This window comes from Pygocentrus nattereri, chromosome 13 (assembly GCF_015220715.1).
Source record: "Pygocentrus nattereri isolate fPygNat1 chromosome 13, fPygNat1.pri, whole genome shotgun sequence".
In the NCBI taxonomy this organism is placed as follows: Eukaryota; Metazoa; Chordata; class Actinopteri; order Characiformes; family Serrasalmidae; genus Pygocentrus; species Pygocentrus nattereri.
The window spans coordinates 18,471,450-18,485,507 of NC_051223.1; the positions used below are offsets into that span (position 1 = coordinate 18,471,450).

Sequence of the window (14,058 nt, forward strand, 5' to 3'; positions counted from 1 at the left end):
CAACACAGTTAATATAAATAATAGTACAAGAAGTGCCTGAATTAAGACATTTTAATTACAGCAACAATATGTAACCATTATTTTACAAACTTGCATGTTCAGTTTCCTTTGATTTTGTACTCTTCAGCAACTTTCTGCTTTTCAAAATTCACTCAACCTATCTACATTGTACTTCAAAGTATATCATGGAGTGCATATAATTGCAAGCAAAAGTAAAATGTTTTTCATTATTAAAGTGTTGAGGCAAAGTTACTTTGGTATTATAAAGCCCTTCAAACCATAATGACAGTAGGTAAAAAATTAAGTGTAGTAGTATTTTGCATCATAACAATTCCCCCCATCAAACAGCAAAAGGGCTCATTAAATTACAATGTCCATAGTAATGCACTGCATGTTAAAGAAGCTGAGGCTAAAGGAAAAAATAACATGAACCACTTCCACACCAGGTTATGTAGATAGCTGTGCAATCAGGGCATCTATAAGCTCCTGTTTCTTGGTGCCTGTTGTTCGTACTCCAAATTGTTTGCAAGCATCTTTTAGCACAGGTACAGTCAGCTTGCCCAAGGTGCCCTTCTGCATATGGGTTCGCAGCTCATCTTCCGAGATTTCAACTTTTGGCTTCTTGTCAGCTCCTCCTCCAGCCTCAGCTTTGAACAATAAAACAGAAATTTCAAAACATCTGAGACAATGACTGACAATTCATTAAGCCATGCAATTGCTACTCATACCCCTCCCTAAAAAAAATTCCTCCTCACCTGGTTTACGTTTGACTGCAGTTTTGCCTTCTGGGTTATAGTCAGCTGGATAGACCAAATCTTTGAATTCCTGAACAAGAGGACCAAGGCGCTCATCCATCATTTGTACCTTTGGCACTGGAAATAGGTACAATATTGAATATAGAAAACATAGGACAATAAATTTGTAATTTATGTAACTGGGATAAATAATTGCTAATTCAGGCATGCAAAAAACTTACTTGTAAAGTCTTCAATGGCTTCAGGTGCCAGCATATCAAGGGCTAGGGCCTCCAGATTCCTGTAGTGCTGCTGCAGAACTGGATTTTCAAATGCATCACTCCTGAAAACAAGAATGAAGAAAAAAAAAAAAAATCTACTACAGCTTAGACTTTGCTTTATTTATAGTGCCTTTCCCATAGCCTGACATCTCTTAAGTCTTACTTATTCATCTCAATCAACACTTGCATACATTTATACTGATCTATAATGGCCTTTTAGATACAGAAATTCCACACCCAGTCCTTTTCATTACCATAGCAAAAATGTAAGGAACAAAAAACACAACCTGTATTTGAAACGAAGTTTGTGAACAATCTCTTTCATCTTCTGAACCTGCTCATCAGAGGCTGTAGGACACTCATGGACATCCAGAGTGCGTATATCATCAGCATAGGGTAGGAAAATGGCATGAAAACCTGTATGATATACAAATAAAATGTTCAGTGAGAGAGTCAATTAAGATATTTATTGCTTTAAATTAATATATATCAGAAAGTACCTGGGGGGACAGCCTGGGCCTGACCATCCAGAACCTCTCTCTGGGGTACTAAGGCCACAAAACGTGGTGGGCTGTTGCGTCGTGGAGTGTATTTGCACAATGCAAACACGTTCTTTTCACTGCACTTCTGAAGCAGAGCTGTGAACACACAGGAACTCCCTGGAAGAGTATTGAAGTACAGAGGTGAAAAATGATTTGTGATCTGTTTTGAGAGAAATATAATATAGCTTACATCACTGAGACCATGTAAATATCCTAACTACTTAATCGGAAAAACAATCAGATGATCAGCTAATAAACACTTGCCTGTGACTTGATCCTCTTCGGGATATACAAACAATGTAGGCCGTATGTGGTGGTGCAATTTCAAACGATCCATTGGCTTAAATCCCATTAGAACTAGACCTGGATCATCAAACTTTTTGATCTCATCTACCTCATCCTTCTCCATCACTATTTGTTTGTTTCCATAAACCTTCAGAAAATAGACAGAAACACCACCATCATCATCATCATTATCATCATTACAGCTATGACAAACCTTTGGGCTCAAACAATAAATTATGTGTTTTGTGCAGTTACCTGGGCTCTCTTGGTGTCGCTAGGCAGAAGCAGGCTTCCGTTTTGGGTGTGGAAGAGACGGGTCTTAGTGCGAACAGGCTCATTGGTTTCTCTGTACAGTCTGACAGCAGGAGGTTTGGTGGCTGTCCTAGCGAGCACATATAAACCTACAGCTATGTTCATCCCCTCTCCCATAGAAAAAGTCAACCTGAAGACAAAGGGGGAATGAAAATATTGTTATTTTTGATAGAATTTGTGACATTTAAAAGGGGAACACAGGACTAAGAACAATATTAGCACTGTCTAAATGTTTGTGTTCTAACCTATCGCTGCTGTGCAGATGTAGACATATTCTCTTGATAAAAAAAGAGAGTATAGAGAAACTATTTCAGAATAGTGATAGACATACATTTTTACCAATGATTCGGATTTCTTTACTGCCAAATTGGCAAATCACTATTTTTAGCTGATGAATCACTTTTTTTTAGGCAACAAATGCAATTGGATTATTTGCTCTTTGCTTGCACTTTGTGGGATTAAAAATGCACTCATACAAAACCCATAGGCTGGTGAGCAGCCGCCACTGTAAAGGATAGTTTTATATATGATTTTAACTATGCAAATGTGCACGCAGGATGGTGCCCCCTGTGCATCCTGCATTTGTTGTGGGTGTTATGCATGTCCTCAGAAAATGCATCCACAACATGCAAAATTTATATAAACAGTGGAGGTGCTATGGAAAAGCGATGTGCAGATCTACACCATCTGCTGGTTGCAGTCAAAATATATTTTGTTTATTCGAGCACTAAAAATAATTTCACTAAAAAGGACTGTAAAGTAATTTGGCAAACATATGAGCACAGTACAAAAAAAAAAACAATACAGCAGCATTTCACTAAGCAAAATCACCATAGAGAATAAGCTATAATTGAAGCACAAAGGTTTAAAACACTCATAAAAAGCTCTGTATTTTACTGTCAATTAATCATTTAGAACAGTGATATAAATGCCAAACGTAACTGGATGTGGGGATCGCACAGCAAATAATGTTGTACAATATGTAATGTGCATCACCTCAAAATCATTTTAACCTACATCTTGAAAATAAACAACTGTGGTCAATCTGACAACAGACAAAATGATGCAATGTCAGCAACAGACTGAACAAACCAAGTCAACAAGCACTTGTGCTGACTGTTTATGCTGTTTTCTCATGATAACCAATACTACAGTCTCCTCAGCAAATATCACGCTTATTGTTGATAAGTAGTAACTGCAGATATTCTTGTGTTGGCAGGGGATGTTTCACCCTGACCTGCTCACCTAGTGAAAATAGCTAGTCTATAACCTAAGGATTGTTTGCACTGAAGTCCTGGTATTTACTGAACAATAAGCCACAGACTCTACTTTTGAATATACTTATGTTCATTTGCATTTATTCTAATTGTATACATTGTTTTCACAAACACAAATACATTTACATTCATGGCATTTGGCTGATGCTCTTATCCAGAGCAACTTACAATTTGATCATTTAACACAGGTAGGCCAAGGCGGTGTTAGGAGTCTTGCCCAAGGACTCTTATTGTTATAGTGTAGGGTGTTTGCACAGGTGGGGATTGAACCCCAGTCTACAGCATAGAAGGCAGAGGTGACTTTTGTAAAACACTGTATGTACTCCACAACACCGTTTGAGAGGTTTACACAGTGCACAGTGATGTTTTACATGTACATTTTGTACCCTGTAAATACAGTATTCCACTCACCTACTCTGAGCTCTTTTCTTCATCTCTTTAGCCCTGACCCTCTTCTGTAGGTCCTCGAGTTTCCCACAAGGCTCGAGCTGCAACCCAAGCTCACTGTCATCCTCAGGGGGGCTTACAACATCACAGAAGAAGAGGGAAACATCAAATCCCCCAGGCTTGTTAAGATGCATCAAGTCTATTACCACCCCTGTAGTGTAAGGAAAACATAACCCATATTAAGATAAAATACATCCATAGATTTACACACATCATAACCTTTTGATTTGGGTTTTAATCAGCCCACCTGTCTCTTTAAGGTCTGCTGCCTTAGTGCGAGCCTGTCTGTCTTGTGTACCGTCTCCTCCATGAGGGTCATCTCTGCAGGTAAAAATCATGAGGCGTTTGTGAGAGAGCCGCAGTTTAATGTCACTGTATAGGTTGGAGCAGCACCACAGAGCATCTCCAAGGGACGTCTCTCCACTGCCCATGGTCTCAGCAGCCAGCTGAGCTCCTTTCTCTCCCCGAAGGCTGTCGATGTCTTGCACCCGGCGGGCACCTAAGAGACAAGAAAGTCATGAACTCAAAATATCAACATGAACGTACAAGTCTGCATCATCAAAAGGTTGTCTTCCTACCTGGTGAATCCAGATCATGATAAACATAGACATGTTTGAAGGAGTTCCTGGGGTTCTTGCTCTGCTCAGTTCCATAAAACACCAGCGCAACCAGGTCTTTGTCACTACTGATGATTTTACTGGTGTACACACTGCGAACACACTAAAAGAGGAAGAGAGACACATACAGAAATAAGTACCTTCCACAACAGGGATGTTTGGATTTGTTACATCTTAGGAGGCATACTCTCTTAAAAAGTTTCTTTAGAGGTTCTCTAGTGAAAGGAATGGTTCTATATAGAACCCTCCATTCTTTAGAGAACAATGTCATGCTTAAATTGTTTGCATGGTGAAATGATTCTTCAGATTGACGGAGAAGGTGTTGTATATGGTTCTTAAAAGAACCTTCTTAAAAACGGTAATTTTTAGCACCAAAAGGGTTTCTCCAATGTTATAAGCACGAACTGGGTTTATATAGAACCAAACCCTTTACTAAAAAACCCTAGAACTACCAACTTTTTCTAAGTTTAGTTGTGGAGAAAGTAAAAGCTAGTTTCTTATTCGAATTTTCAGCTCCACCTTAAATGGTGCAGCAGTTCGGTCCTGGACCTTCTAGGTGCCACAGTGTAAACGCCACACAATTTAAGGTGGGACGGAAAAGTCGAACAAGAATCTGTCGGGTAGGAAGGCAGCTAACTGGAGCGTCGTATAGGTTGCATACCTGCATGGTCATGTCAAAGTTGGAGGGCTCTCCATCTTCACCCTTGACGAACATTTCTTTGGACGCATCCACTAAGAACACCAAGCTGTCACGCCCACTGTATTTGTAATCGCCTAATAAAGTTGATGGAACATAATGCAAGTCAGGAACCATGTAATCGTTATACTGAGCAGGTTTTCACACAGCCCAAGCTCTAGTTTAACTCTAAGTCCTAGATGTTTAAAATGCACGAGTTAATGCAAACCTGCAGATTCTTCGCCCTCTTCTTGTTCAACCTCATCATCTTCGTTGCGGTAATAAGCGTCCCAGTCGGCCATTCTTCTTCTTCTTCAAACTAACCGCTTCACTTTGCCTCCACACAAAAGGGCAAGACGCGCAGAAGACTGAATAATTTATATAAAACCAAGTCAGAGGCCTAAAGCGTAATTCAGCCCTCGCTTTGATACGAGGAAGACACTAAACACGAAGAACTATACTTCGCTAGTTAGCAAACCTACAAAAGCCCCGCTCACCTCATGAGCCAAACCGCCACAGATTGTTTGACAGCGCTCGCATCCAATCAACGCGAACCAATGAAAGTCTTACACCAATGACGAGAACGAGCTGCTGGCACAAGAACCAGTCAGGATGCAGGAGGGCGTTACCAACCAGTGTTCATGGACATGCCTGGGCATGGACGACGGAAACTGTAACTAAGGGGAATAAAAACAAACCTGTGGAAGTGTTTATGTACACACTGAGTTAGACTGTGAGAGTTAACAGCTTACTAAAATTAACTGTAGCGCCTTCTCCGTAATAATACGAATGAAATTAAATCAAATGCATATAACTACATGTTGTGTCTTATATCGCCGTCTGCCGTTGTGGCGGATGAAGGCATAGACTTTACTGCCGGTTTGTCGGTTATCAGTAAGTCCCTGCTGTGTCTTTGCTCGGTCTGTCCGGTTTTTGTCTCAGTCTTTAATCTCCGGCGTCACTGTGACACAGCAGCAACAAACACGGTGGCCATTAGATCACGGTTCGTATTCAGCTGTGGAGATTATCGCTGTCTGCTTTTAACCGAGTGGTTTATCTGGAAGCAGAGCTCTTTCAGCCGGCGAACCTCAAGACTTTAGTCATCAGAGCTACAGTTTGTTAACGCTAGCTGACTCGTCATTCAGCTTGGAGGTAGCTAACTTGGTAGCTCGCTAGTTTATCCTCTGAGTTCTGATAATAGTCGTAGTCAGTGATGGACAATCAGGCCTCAACATACAGTGTGAAGCTGTACATTTATGACTTGTCAAAAGGACTGGCCCGGCAGCTGAGTCCCATGATGTTGGGTAAGTAAGTTAACTTACCGTCCAGGAAACTTTTAGTGACAGCTTGCTAGCAAAATAGCTGGCTAACTAAACAGACTGACAACCTGACTAGTTTCTTGTATATAACTCAGATGTACTCAGTTATCAGTTGACAGTGTCAGTGTCAGTTTTTGGTCTTGCTAATCAAATGTTTCTTGCATGTGAAGAACATATTAAAACCATTTATCAAATGTATCCATACTTCCTTGCTGACTGACAGGAAAACAACTGGAAGGAATATGGTAAGCTCTTAAAAGTCATTTTCCCAGTCATTTCGATCTGCTCACATCCACTTATTGAAAAATAAAAGTAGTTAAAAGTGTAAAAAGTGTGTGAGCAAGGGTCTTTTTTTTTTATAACTCTAGGCACACAGCAATAGTGGTGCATGGATCTGAGTTCTTCTATGGGGTACAAGGCATAGCAAGCTGCCCACCAGTAAGACTTTTTATAAACTCTTCAGCATTATTATTTTAGCAAGATGTTATTGTGTCATTTAATATATCTTTGTGTAAGAGACTAAAGAAATATAGTGGCAGATGTAAGGAAGGTGAAAGTAAAAAGCACTGCATTCAAAAAGCTGAGTCATGTGTTGTTTGTGTTTCTCATTGCTTCAGGGTGGTACATTGCTGGGAGAGCCCAACGCCATAGTGGATTTAGGAAATACAGAAGTGAATCTAGACCTTTTCACAGAGTACCTCTCATCTCTAGGAGAGTCCACATATAGGTTAATTAATTCGCCATTTGCAGATATTTTCAAAAACAGATTTCAGTATATTGGATGTCATTTGTGAAATGCATTTGATGTCACTTTTGCCTTCTTCATCTCTCCACAGAGCAGACAGTTATCAGCTTTTTGAACACAATTGTAACAGCTTCAGCAACGAGGTGGCCCAGTTTTTAACAGGAAGAAAAATTCCTTCATACATTACTGACCTGCCATCTGAGGTGCTTTCCACGTAAGTCTCTCACACTGATTATACAATAAAATTTATGTCATCTTATGAATTAAGTGCATTAGCACTGTGACCTAGAGGACAGTTTGGCAAAATATAATACCATGACACTTAAAAAAAAAATCATGATACACAATATGTCTCAGCATTTATTTTTTTCTGACTTCTGAAAAGTTAGAACAGCAAAAAAGAGGTGGTGTCGTGTTTAAAAATACTGTCGAGTACAAAAGATTTTTTACACTCTGTTGCACTAATTTCAATAAAACAAGACTAATTATACTATCTTTTTAACACAACATGCAGTTGGTTGGTATATCCATTATATGCTCAGAAAAGTCTAATGTGGCATAATTTATCATGATAATGATAAATATTGTCAGTTTGCTCAGCCCTACTGTGAACGTATTGTTTAGGTAGTTGGAATTCGTTTATTACTGGAACACTAACTGGCCACTTTATTAGGTGCAGTATTTTGTAGTTCTACGATTACAGATTGTAGTCCATCTCTTTCACAGCATTTTGGAGGCCCCACCTTTACCCTGTTCATTAGTAATCAGGATCCCCACAGGACCACCACTGAGCAACTATTATTTGAGTGGTGGACCACTTTGCCCCAACAGCCACACTGATACGGTAGAGACGTGTAATTATAGAACTTGAATGTGCACCTATATTGTAGGTGGACTGGACAAAATGCACAACAAGTGTAGATACAAGGTCAGTGTACCTAATAAAGTGGCCAGTGAGTGTCCTGTTTGTATAGCATTTAACCCTGAAAGAAGTTATACCAGCCTGAAATATGATGTTTTGAAACAATCTGCTCTCCACAGGCCATTTGGACAAGCACTGCGTCCTCTTATTGATTCCATCAATATATATCCACCTGGAAACAATGCAATGAATGGGTACTATGGACAGAGGTAGACTTTGCAGGAGAATATCTCTGTAACTCTTTGATTTTATTGAGTACAAACATGGTTTATGACACCATGCTGAAACATGAAATATTTCTGTCCTTCCACTCATCCAACCATATACGTTTATATGATTGACTGCCTCTCTATGATTCTCTTAATTTTTTCCTTGTAATTGTTTTGTTAGTTTGAATATTCTGTTAAAAAGCATATATAGAGCTGATGTCCAGAATTTGCTGGACTCATTGCAGTATTTATGTTTAAAACTAGAGTAGTTCTGAAAGTTTGCAGGATGTGACACATGCACATTGCTACTGTATTCATACTGATACCAAATATCGAAAGATGGGGAAATGAGAATGAATATCATCCTGGGTAATTGGGAAAGCACAGAATATCAAGTGTTATAAGTGCACTTCTCTCCCCATTCATATTTCCTCCTGTTCTTCATTGCCATATGACATCTGTGTTGGGCTCACCTGCATTTGCCATGTAAATTTTGAAAGGGCTCATGCTTTTGTAACCTATTTTTAATCTTGAGAGTCTACTGTCCAAATACTCTGCTTTAGTAGTCAGGTGGATATTAAATATTAAAATATAGACAAATACCAGCTCTCTTTAAATGTTTCAGAAGAAGGAGGGTGAGCTTGAATTGCAGGTGGATTTATTTAGTACTTGAGGGTAGCAATAAAAAAAAAATGTCAGCAATAAAGAACACAAATATTCAAACAATTGGAATTGCAGATTATTCTATAGTAATTTGCTTACAGTGATGTAGTTACAAATGAGAAATATAAAACACCAAAAGGTATTTTATTCTTCAATATATTTTGGAAATGACATGATGTTATTAACAGAGATATACAATGTGTATAATTATACACTACTGTGCAAACATTTTATGCACCTAAGAACTCAATATTATAAGGCGTTTTTGGCTGTAAGAGTTTATTTGTTTGGTTTTACATATGTCAGTGTGTGCAACTCCAAACAACTCCTCAAGAAAGCCCAGTATTATTTGTAGTTACCACCTAATACCTGGTTTAGCTAATCAGAGGGCAGCCAGGAGAATTCTAGAACCATATACTTTTCTTCAAATTAGCTCACACTCATACCAACAAGATATTCTTGCTACATTTAACTTATTTGTGCATTTGGACTTATTCTCTTGTAATGACATACAGTGTTCGTATGGTATAGAATTGTCAAGGTAAAAGGTTTTAAACAATGTGCTTAGGTGTCTTTTGCACAGTACTATATGTGTTTATGTATATTTATTAATTTAATAGTTTCATGTCATATAATCCTCCTTAAGCATTGCAACACAAGCCATTCTGGATTTTAATTACATTACAGCAAGCAAAGCAACATATTAGTATGATTTGGTATATCACTGCTATTGGAACAAGACCTTGTATCTTCATGTTTGTCGTTTTTCAGTTTTTGACCTAATTTGGAAAGACCTGTTGCCCTTTACATTGTGTGTACATTTCATAATCATTGGACCAAAGAAAATGGCCCAAAATTACTTGGACAAAAAGTCTGGTTCCATTGACTTGCATTAAGAGTAAAGTAAGTTCTTTCCTTCTCCCATAAAGTTACTGTTTTGTACATACGAGGTTTTGTTCTGAGAGCAGCGATATATGATGACAGGTTTTATGTTATGGAAAAGGTTGACTCTGAACGTTTGAGCAGTGGTGTATTTCATGGTAACAGTTCTTTTAAACACAGAACCTTTTTGTAGCTTGATTTTTGTTTCCATATTCTTACTCATACATCTATTTATGTTTATTAATGACGTTATTGAATTCGTTCCTCATAATTTTGAAGGTTTTAGTCATTTACACTGCTGAATCTTTGGCTGAATATATACCTCTTTTTTGTGTATAACTGTATTTACTGATTAACAGGAATTTGTATTTTTGGCTTAAGGTCACTTTGTCTGTTTATTTGATTATATTTATAGATAATTTTTAAAAATAAGAGAGGGTGAAGGTGGAGAAATTTAATACCTTGTAAAAAGCTCTGATGGTTTGTTAAACCTGTGTAATGATGTAAACGGCCACTGAGTGGCAGAAGCCACACAGGTTTTGGATGTGAATCTTGCAGCTGATGGAATTTTAAACTGGACCTGACAAAATATTTAAAACTATTTTGATTCTAAATGTGTTCTTACTGATTCACTTTTTCACTTTTGTGTTGCACTTATAACTTAATATGTTATAATAAACATATGTTGCTCTTTACCTGTGTAAAAGCCTGTTGAAACATTGGCACATCACCACTGCACGTATTCTTTCCTTAAGCACCTCAAGCTGCCTTGTTAACCATGTAAGATTATATGTTGTAATTCTGTAAGTCATTTAAACATCAAGTATTGTAAACATACACATTGAGATTTTCTTTAAGGCAGCTGTTCTTATGTCTTCATGCAGAAAGTGCTGTATTCATGTGATTTATGTGGTTTGTGCTGCTAATTAACCACATACATTACTAAGGGGTTTGAGTGGACAGCACGATGACCTCTAGTACTTTCACTCAGAGGTAAAAAGGACTTTAAATTGTGCCATGTGGCAAACGTGCAAGGCTACAGTCTGTGCAAGCTATTTTGCTTTGGGATCTTTAAAGATGATATTGTAGAAACTTAAAGCTGCTATTAGTCCTGCAGCTGCCCCAGGACTAATGAGGTAGATGTTTTGGTGGTTGGTTTTGAAGGCTTATGCTGTAGCCAATAAAAATGAAAAATTATGTTGTAGCCAATAAAAAAAAAAAAAAAAAACTAAACATAAAAATGATGTGTGCTGAAAGAAACAAGACTTTAGTTTTGAATCAAACTGTATGTGACATTGAAACATTATCTAAGGCAAATTTAATAAATCAGTCTGTTCATTTGTAACTTGCAAAACCAGCACCATTTGTCAGCTGATAACTGGTTATGCAAGTATGCCTTTCAAAGTATAGTTTCTCAGAGGTTAGGTTTGAATTGCGTAAGATGATGATGGCCATCTGAAAGCTGTTCTCTTCTGTATGGAGCAGTGGGGATGGGGAGCACCGCATTTGTGCACATTCTTATAGTAATAGCAATGTAGACGAAGAAATTGCTCAGTGAGGAGGAACACTATGACTCCTGGCTACTTGAAGGGAATTAAACTGTGTACAGCTAAGCTGGCAGGACTATGCTTTCACCTTCTGTTAGGATCAGAGACTATGTGAGTACATGGATGTGAACATAATGTGTTTTACATATACATGTTTGCATATTTATAAACTAACACCAAACTGCCAGTTTGTGTGTGTGTGTGTGTGTGTGTGTGTGTGTGTGTGTGTGTGTGTGTATATATATATATATATATATATACACACACATACATACATACACACACACACACACACACACACACACACACACACACACACACACACATATACCGCTCATACCAGCACAACACACACTAACACACCACCACCACCACATCAGTGTTACTGCAGTGGTGAGAATGATCCATCATCCAAATAGTACCTGCTCTGTGAGGGTCCATGGGGGTCCTGACCACTGAAGAACAGGGTAAAAGGGGGCTAACAAAGTACGCAGAGAAACAGATGGACTACAGTCTGTAACTGCAGAACTGCACACACATATCGATCAGGCATAACATTACGACCACCTCCTTGTTTCTACACTTATTGTCTATTTTATCAGCTCCACTTACTATATTGGTGCACTTTGTAGTTCTGATGGTGTGCATTATATAAAATTACAGTAAATAGAAATAAATTAAAATGTAGTATGATTTTTATATTTTAATAAGATAATATTGATATCTTGGTTAAACAATTACAGTTAGTGCACAGGTTTGGTTCCTGACATTTAATCACACTCCAGCTATCACATACGAAATAACCCAAAAATGTTGTCCAGTGGTTCCACACAACTGTAGCTTCTAAGATACTTGACTGAGCACCATATACTTAATGAATTCAAGTAAATCAAACAAAAGTGATCTGATGAACATCTACTCCACAGGACTGATCGTTCTCACATATTACTCTTTCATTTAACTTTTTCTGTCCATTTAATTTTTTTTAACTTTGTAAAGTTAAAGCAAAATGCACGGTAGTGATAGGCATTCCTGCTCTTTTTAGTGTATCAGATCAACCCAGCTCACCAATAAGAGCTGACTTCCTTCTCCAAAATGGCTTTTCATTCAATAGCATTGTCAGTTTTTTGTTCACCAAATTTAGCCAAGTTAACAGTATTATCCATCTTTTCAATCTCAATATAACATTAATCTAAATAAGCAAAGTGCTGGCAAATCCATCAGTCAAAAATCAGATAAACTAACAAAGCACACTTGGAAACATGGCTAATAATTATGCCAAAACCACCAAGAACAAAACCAGAGCCAAACTAATAACAAGCAACAGTTTGGAGATAATGAGTGGCCATATGTTTCAAGAAGATCCAGAAAGGGGGTCAGCTACAGCATCATAAAATCTACCCATTTGTTTTATCTGGCCTTACAAATCAACAATAACAACAAAAAATGAAATTAACTCTTCAATGTGAGTTGGCTGTGAAACATACAACTAAAAGAGACAACTAATTTGTGAACAATACATTACTAGTACAAATGAGGCTAAGTGGCTAACCAAGCAATATAACAGAGATGTGGGGTAAAGTGAGGAAAGACAACATGAAGAGGGTATGCAAATAGATGACGCAAGGAGCCAATGGGAGAGGTACTTAATTTTAATCAAACTGACCAACAAACACCAATCAAGCAAATCTGAAAAATCAATGTATTTCATCAAAAACAACAAAGCTGACTTAGTTTCGCTCAGTTAAATACATTTGTTAAGAATTATGAGTGAGCAAAAACTGAGTAAATGTGAGTTGATTAAGGGCTTGTTATCACATTATTCTTTTGTTTTTATATGCTTTCAAACCATTTTCACCCTGTGAAAGAACAGAGTAGAGAGTAGGCAGACAGCTTTGGGGAAATCTTATAGTTCTTTAGGATTTAATTTCATGTTCATCAGTGAGCTCAGCCCTCTTTATTCTTCATAGAACACCACTGCTCAACTGTTACGTTGGGTGCACTTTAGTTTGTCTTTGAGCTTAAAGCAAGTACACTTGAGTCAGGGCCATGATTCCTGTTTAAGTGTAATTCTCTCTTCTCCTCTAATGAACAGAGGCTACAGCCTTCTTTACCAGGATACAGCCGCATGAACGCTCTTCTCACTTTCAATGTGTGGGTCCAGCTGCTGACCTGCAGTGAATACCTTTCCTTCTCAGTCCACAGGCCATGCTAATGAACTCATAACCTCGTATTGAATCAGGAAGCACGCTTAGTTTCCCCCCAGGTTAGATGCATAGAGAATGTGGATGAAGGTGAAGGTTTCTCACTGTTACTGGTAACATACACTATATATGACATTCGCTATATAACTATGATATTTATGGTTATGTTATGCCATGGGGGGGGGGGGGGGTATATAATGTATAGTGTGACCGAATTAACAATCCTAAACATTTAGTCAATTTCTCAATAAATGACCTTCATACACAATAGTGTAGGGCTGTGTTTGTGGGCAGGGCTATTCTAACACTGTTGATACACTATATGGCCAGAAGTATGTGGACACCTCTTCTGATTATTGAGTTCAGGTGTTTTTAGCCACACCCTTTGTATCAAAT

At 38.1% G+C, this 14,058-nt stretch overlaps 2 protein-coding genes across 2 annotated transcripts; one reads left to right on the top strand and one right to left on the bottom strand.

Annotated features, from left to right (window-relative positions):
* Positions 1 to 35: 35 nt before the first annotated feature.
* On the bottom strand, positions 36 to 5,690 carry xrcc6 (X-ray repair complementing defective repair in Chinese hamster cells 6). The gene is made up of 12 exons (XM_017725353.2): positions 5,401 to 5,690; positions 5,157 to 5,269; positions 4,457 to 4,598; positions 4,126 to 4,377; positions 3,843 to 4,029; positions 2,098 to 2,284; positions 1,822 to 1,990; positions 1,516 to 1,674; positions 1,303 to 1,432; positions 977 to 1,077; positions 756 to 872; positions 36 to 647 (listed from the first exon to the last, which is right to left on the bottom strand). Exons 1-12 carry the CDS (start codon positions 5,471 to 5,473, stop codon positions 448 to 450), a joined length of 1,830 nt encoding a protein of 609 aa, XP_017580842.1. The 5' UTR covers positions 5,474 to 5,690; the 3' UTR covers positions 36 to 447.
* A 170-nt stretch (positions 5,691 to 5,860) lies between these two features.
* On the top strand, positions 5,861 to 10,606 carry desi1b (desumoylating isopeptidase 1b). The gene is made up of 6 exons (XM_017725351.2): positions 5,861 to 6,475; positions 6,714 to 6,735; positions 6,859 to 6,928; positions 7,108 to 7,217; positions 7,327 to 7,449; positions 8,277 to 10,606. Exons 1-6 carry the CDS (start codon positions 6,385 to 6,387, stop codon positions 8,368 to 8,370), a joined length of 510 nt encoding a protein of 169 aa, XP_017580840.1. The 5' UTR covers positions 5,861 to 6,384; the 3' UTR covers positions 8,371 to 10,606.
* Positions 10,607 to 14,058: the final 3,452 nt, after the last annotated feature.

What these genes read in the sequence shown, in the direction of transcription:
- desi1b (XM_017725351.2), top strand. Translation starts at nt 6,385, where the DNA reads ATGGACAATCAGGCCTCAACATACAGTGTGAAGCTGTACATTTATGAC. An exon ending in GCTGAGTCCCATGATGTTGG is followed by an intron (nt 6,476 to 6,713) that starts GTAAGTAAGTTA and finishes GCTGACTGACAG; the next exon opens with GAAAACAACTGGAAGGAATA. An exon ending in GCATAGCAAGCTGCCCACCA is followed by an intron (nt 6,929 to 7,107) that starts GTAAGACTTTTT and finishes TCATTGCTTCAG; the next exon opens with GGTGGTACATTGCTGGGAGA.
- xrcc6 (XM_017725353.2), bottom strand. Translation starts at nt 5,473, where the DNA reads ATGGCCGACTGGGACGCTTATTACCGCAACGAAGATGATGAGGTTGAA. An exon ending in GGCCCAGGCTGTCCCCCCAG is followed by an intron (nt 1,433 to 1,515) that starts GTACTTTCTGAT and finishes TATATCATACAG; the next exon opens with GTTTTCATGCCATTTTCCTA. An exon ending in TGCAGTCAAACGTAAACCAG is followed by an intron (nt 648 to 755) that starts GTGAGGAGGAAT and finishes TATTGTTCAAAG; the next exon opens with CTGAGGCTGGAGGAGGAGCT.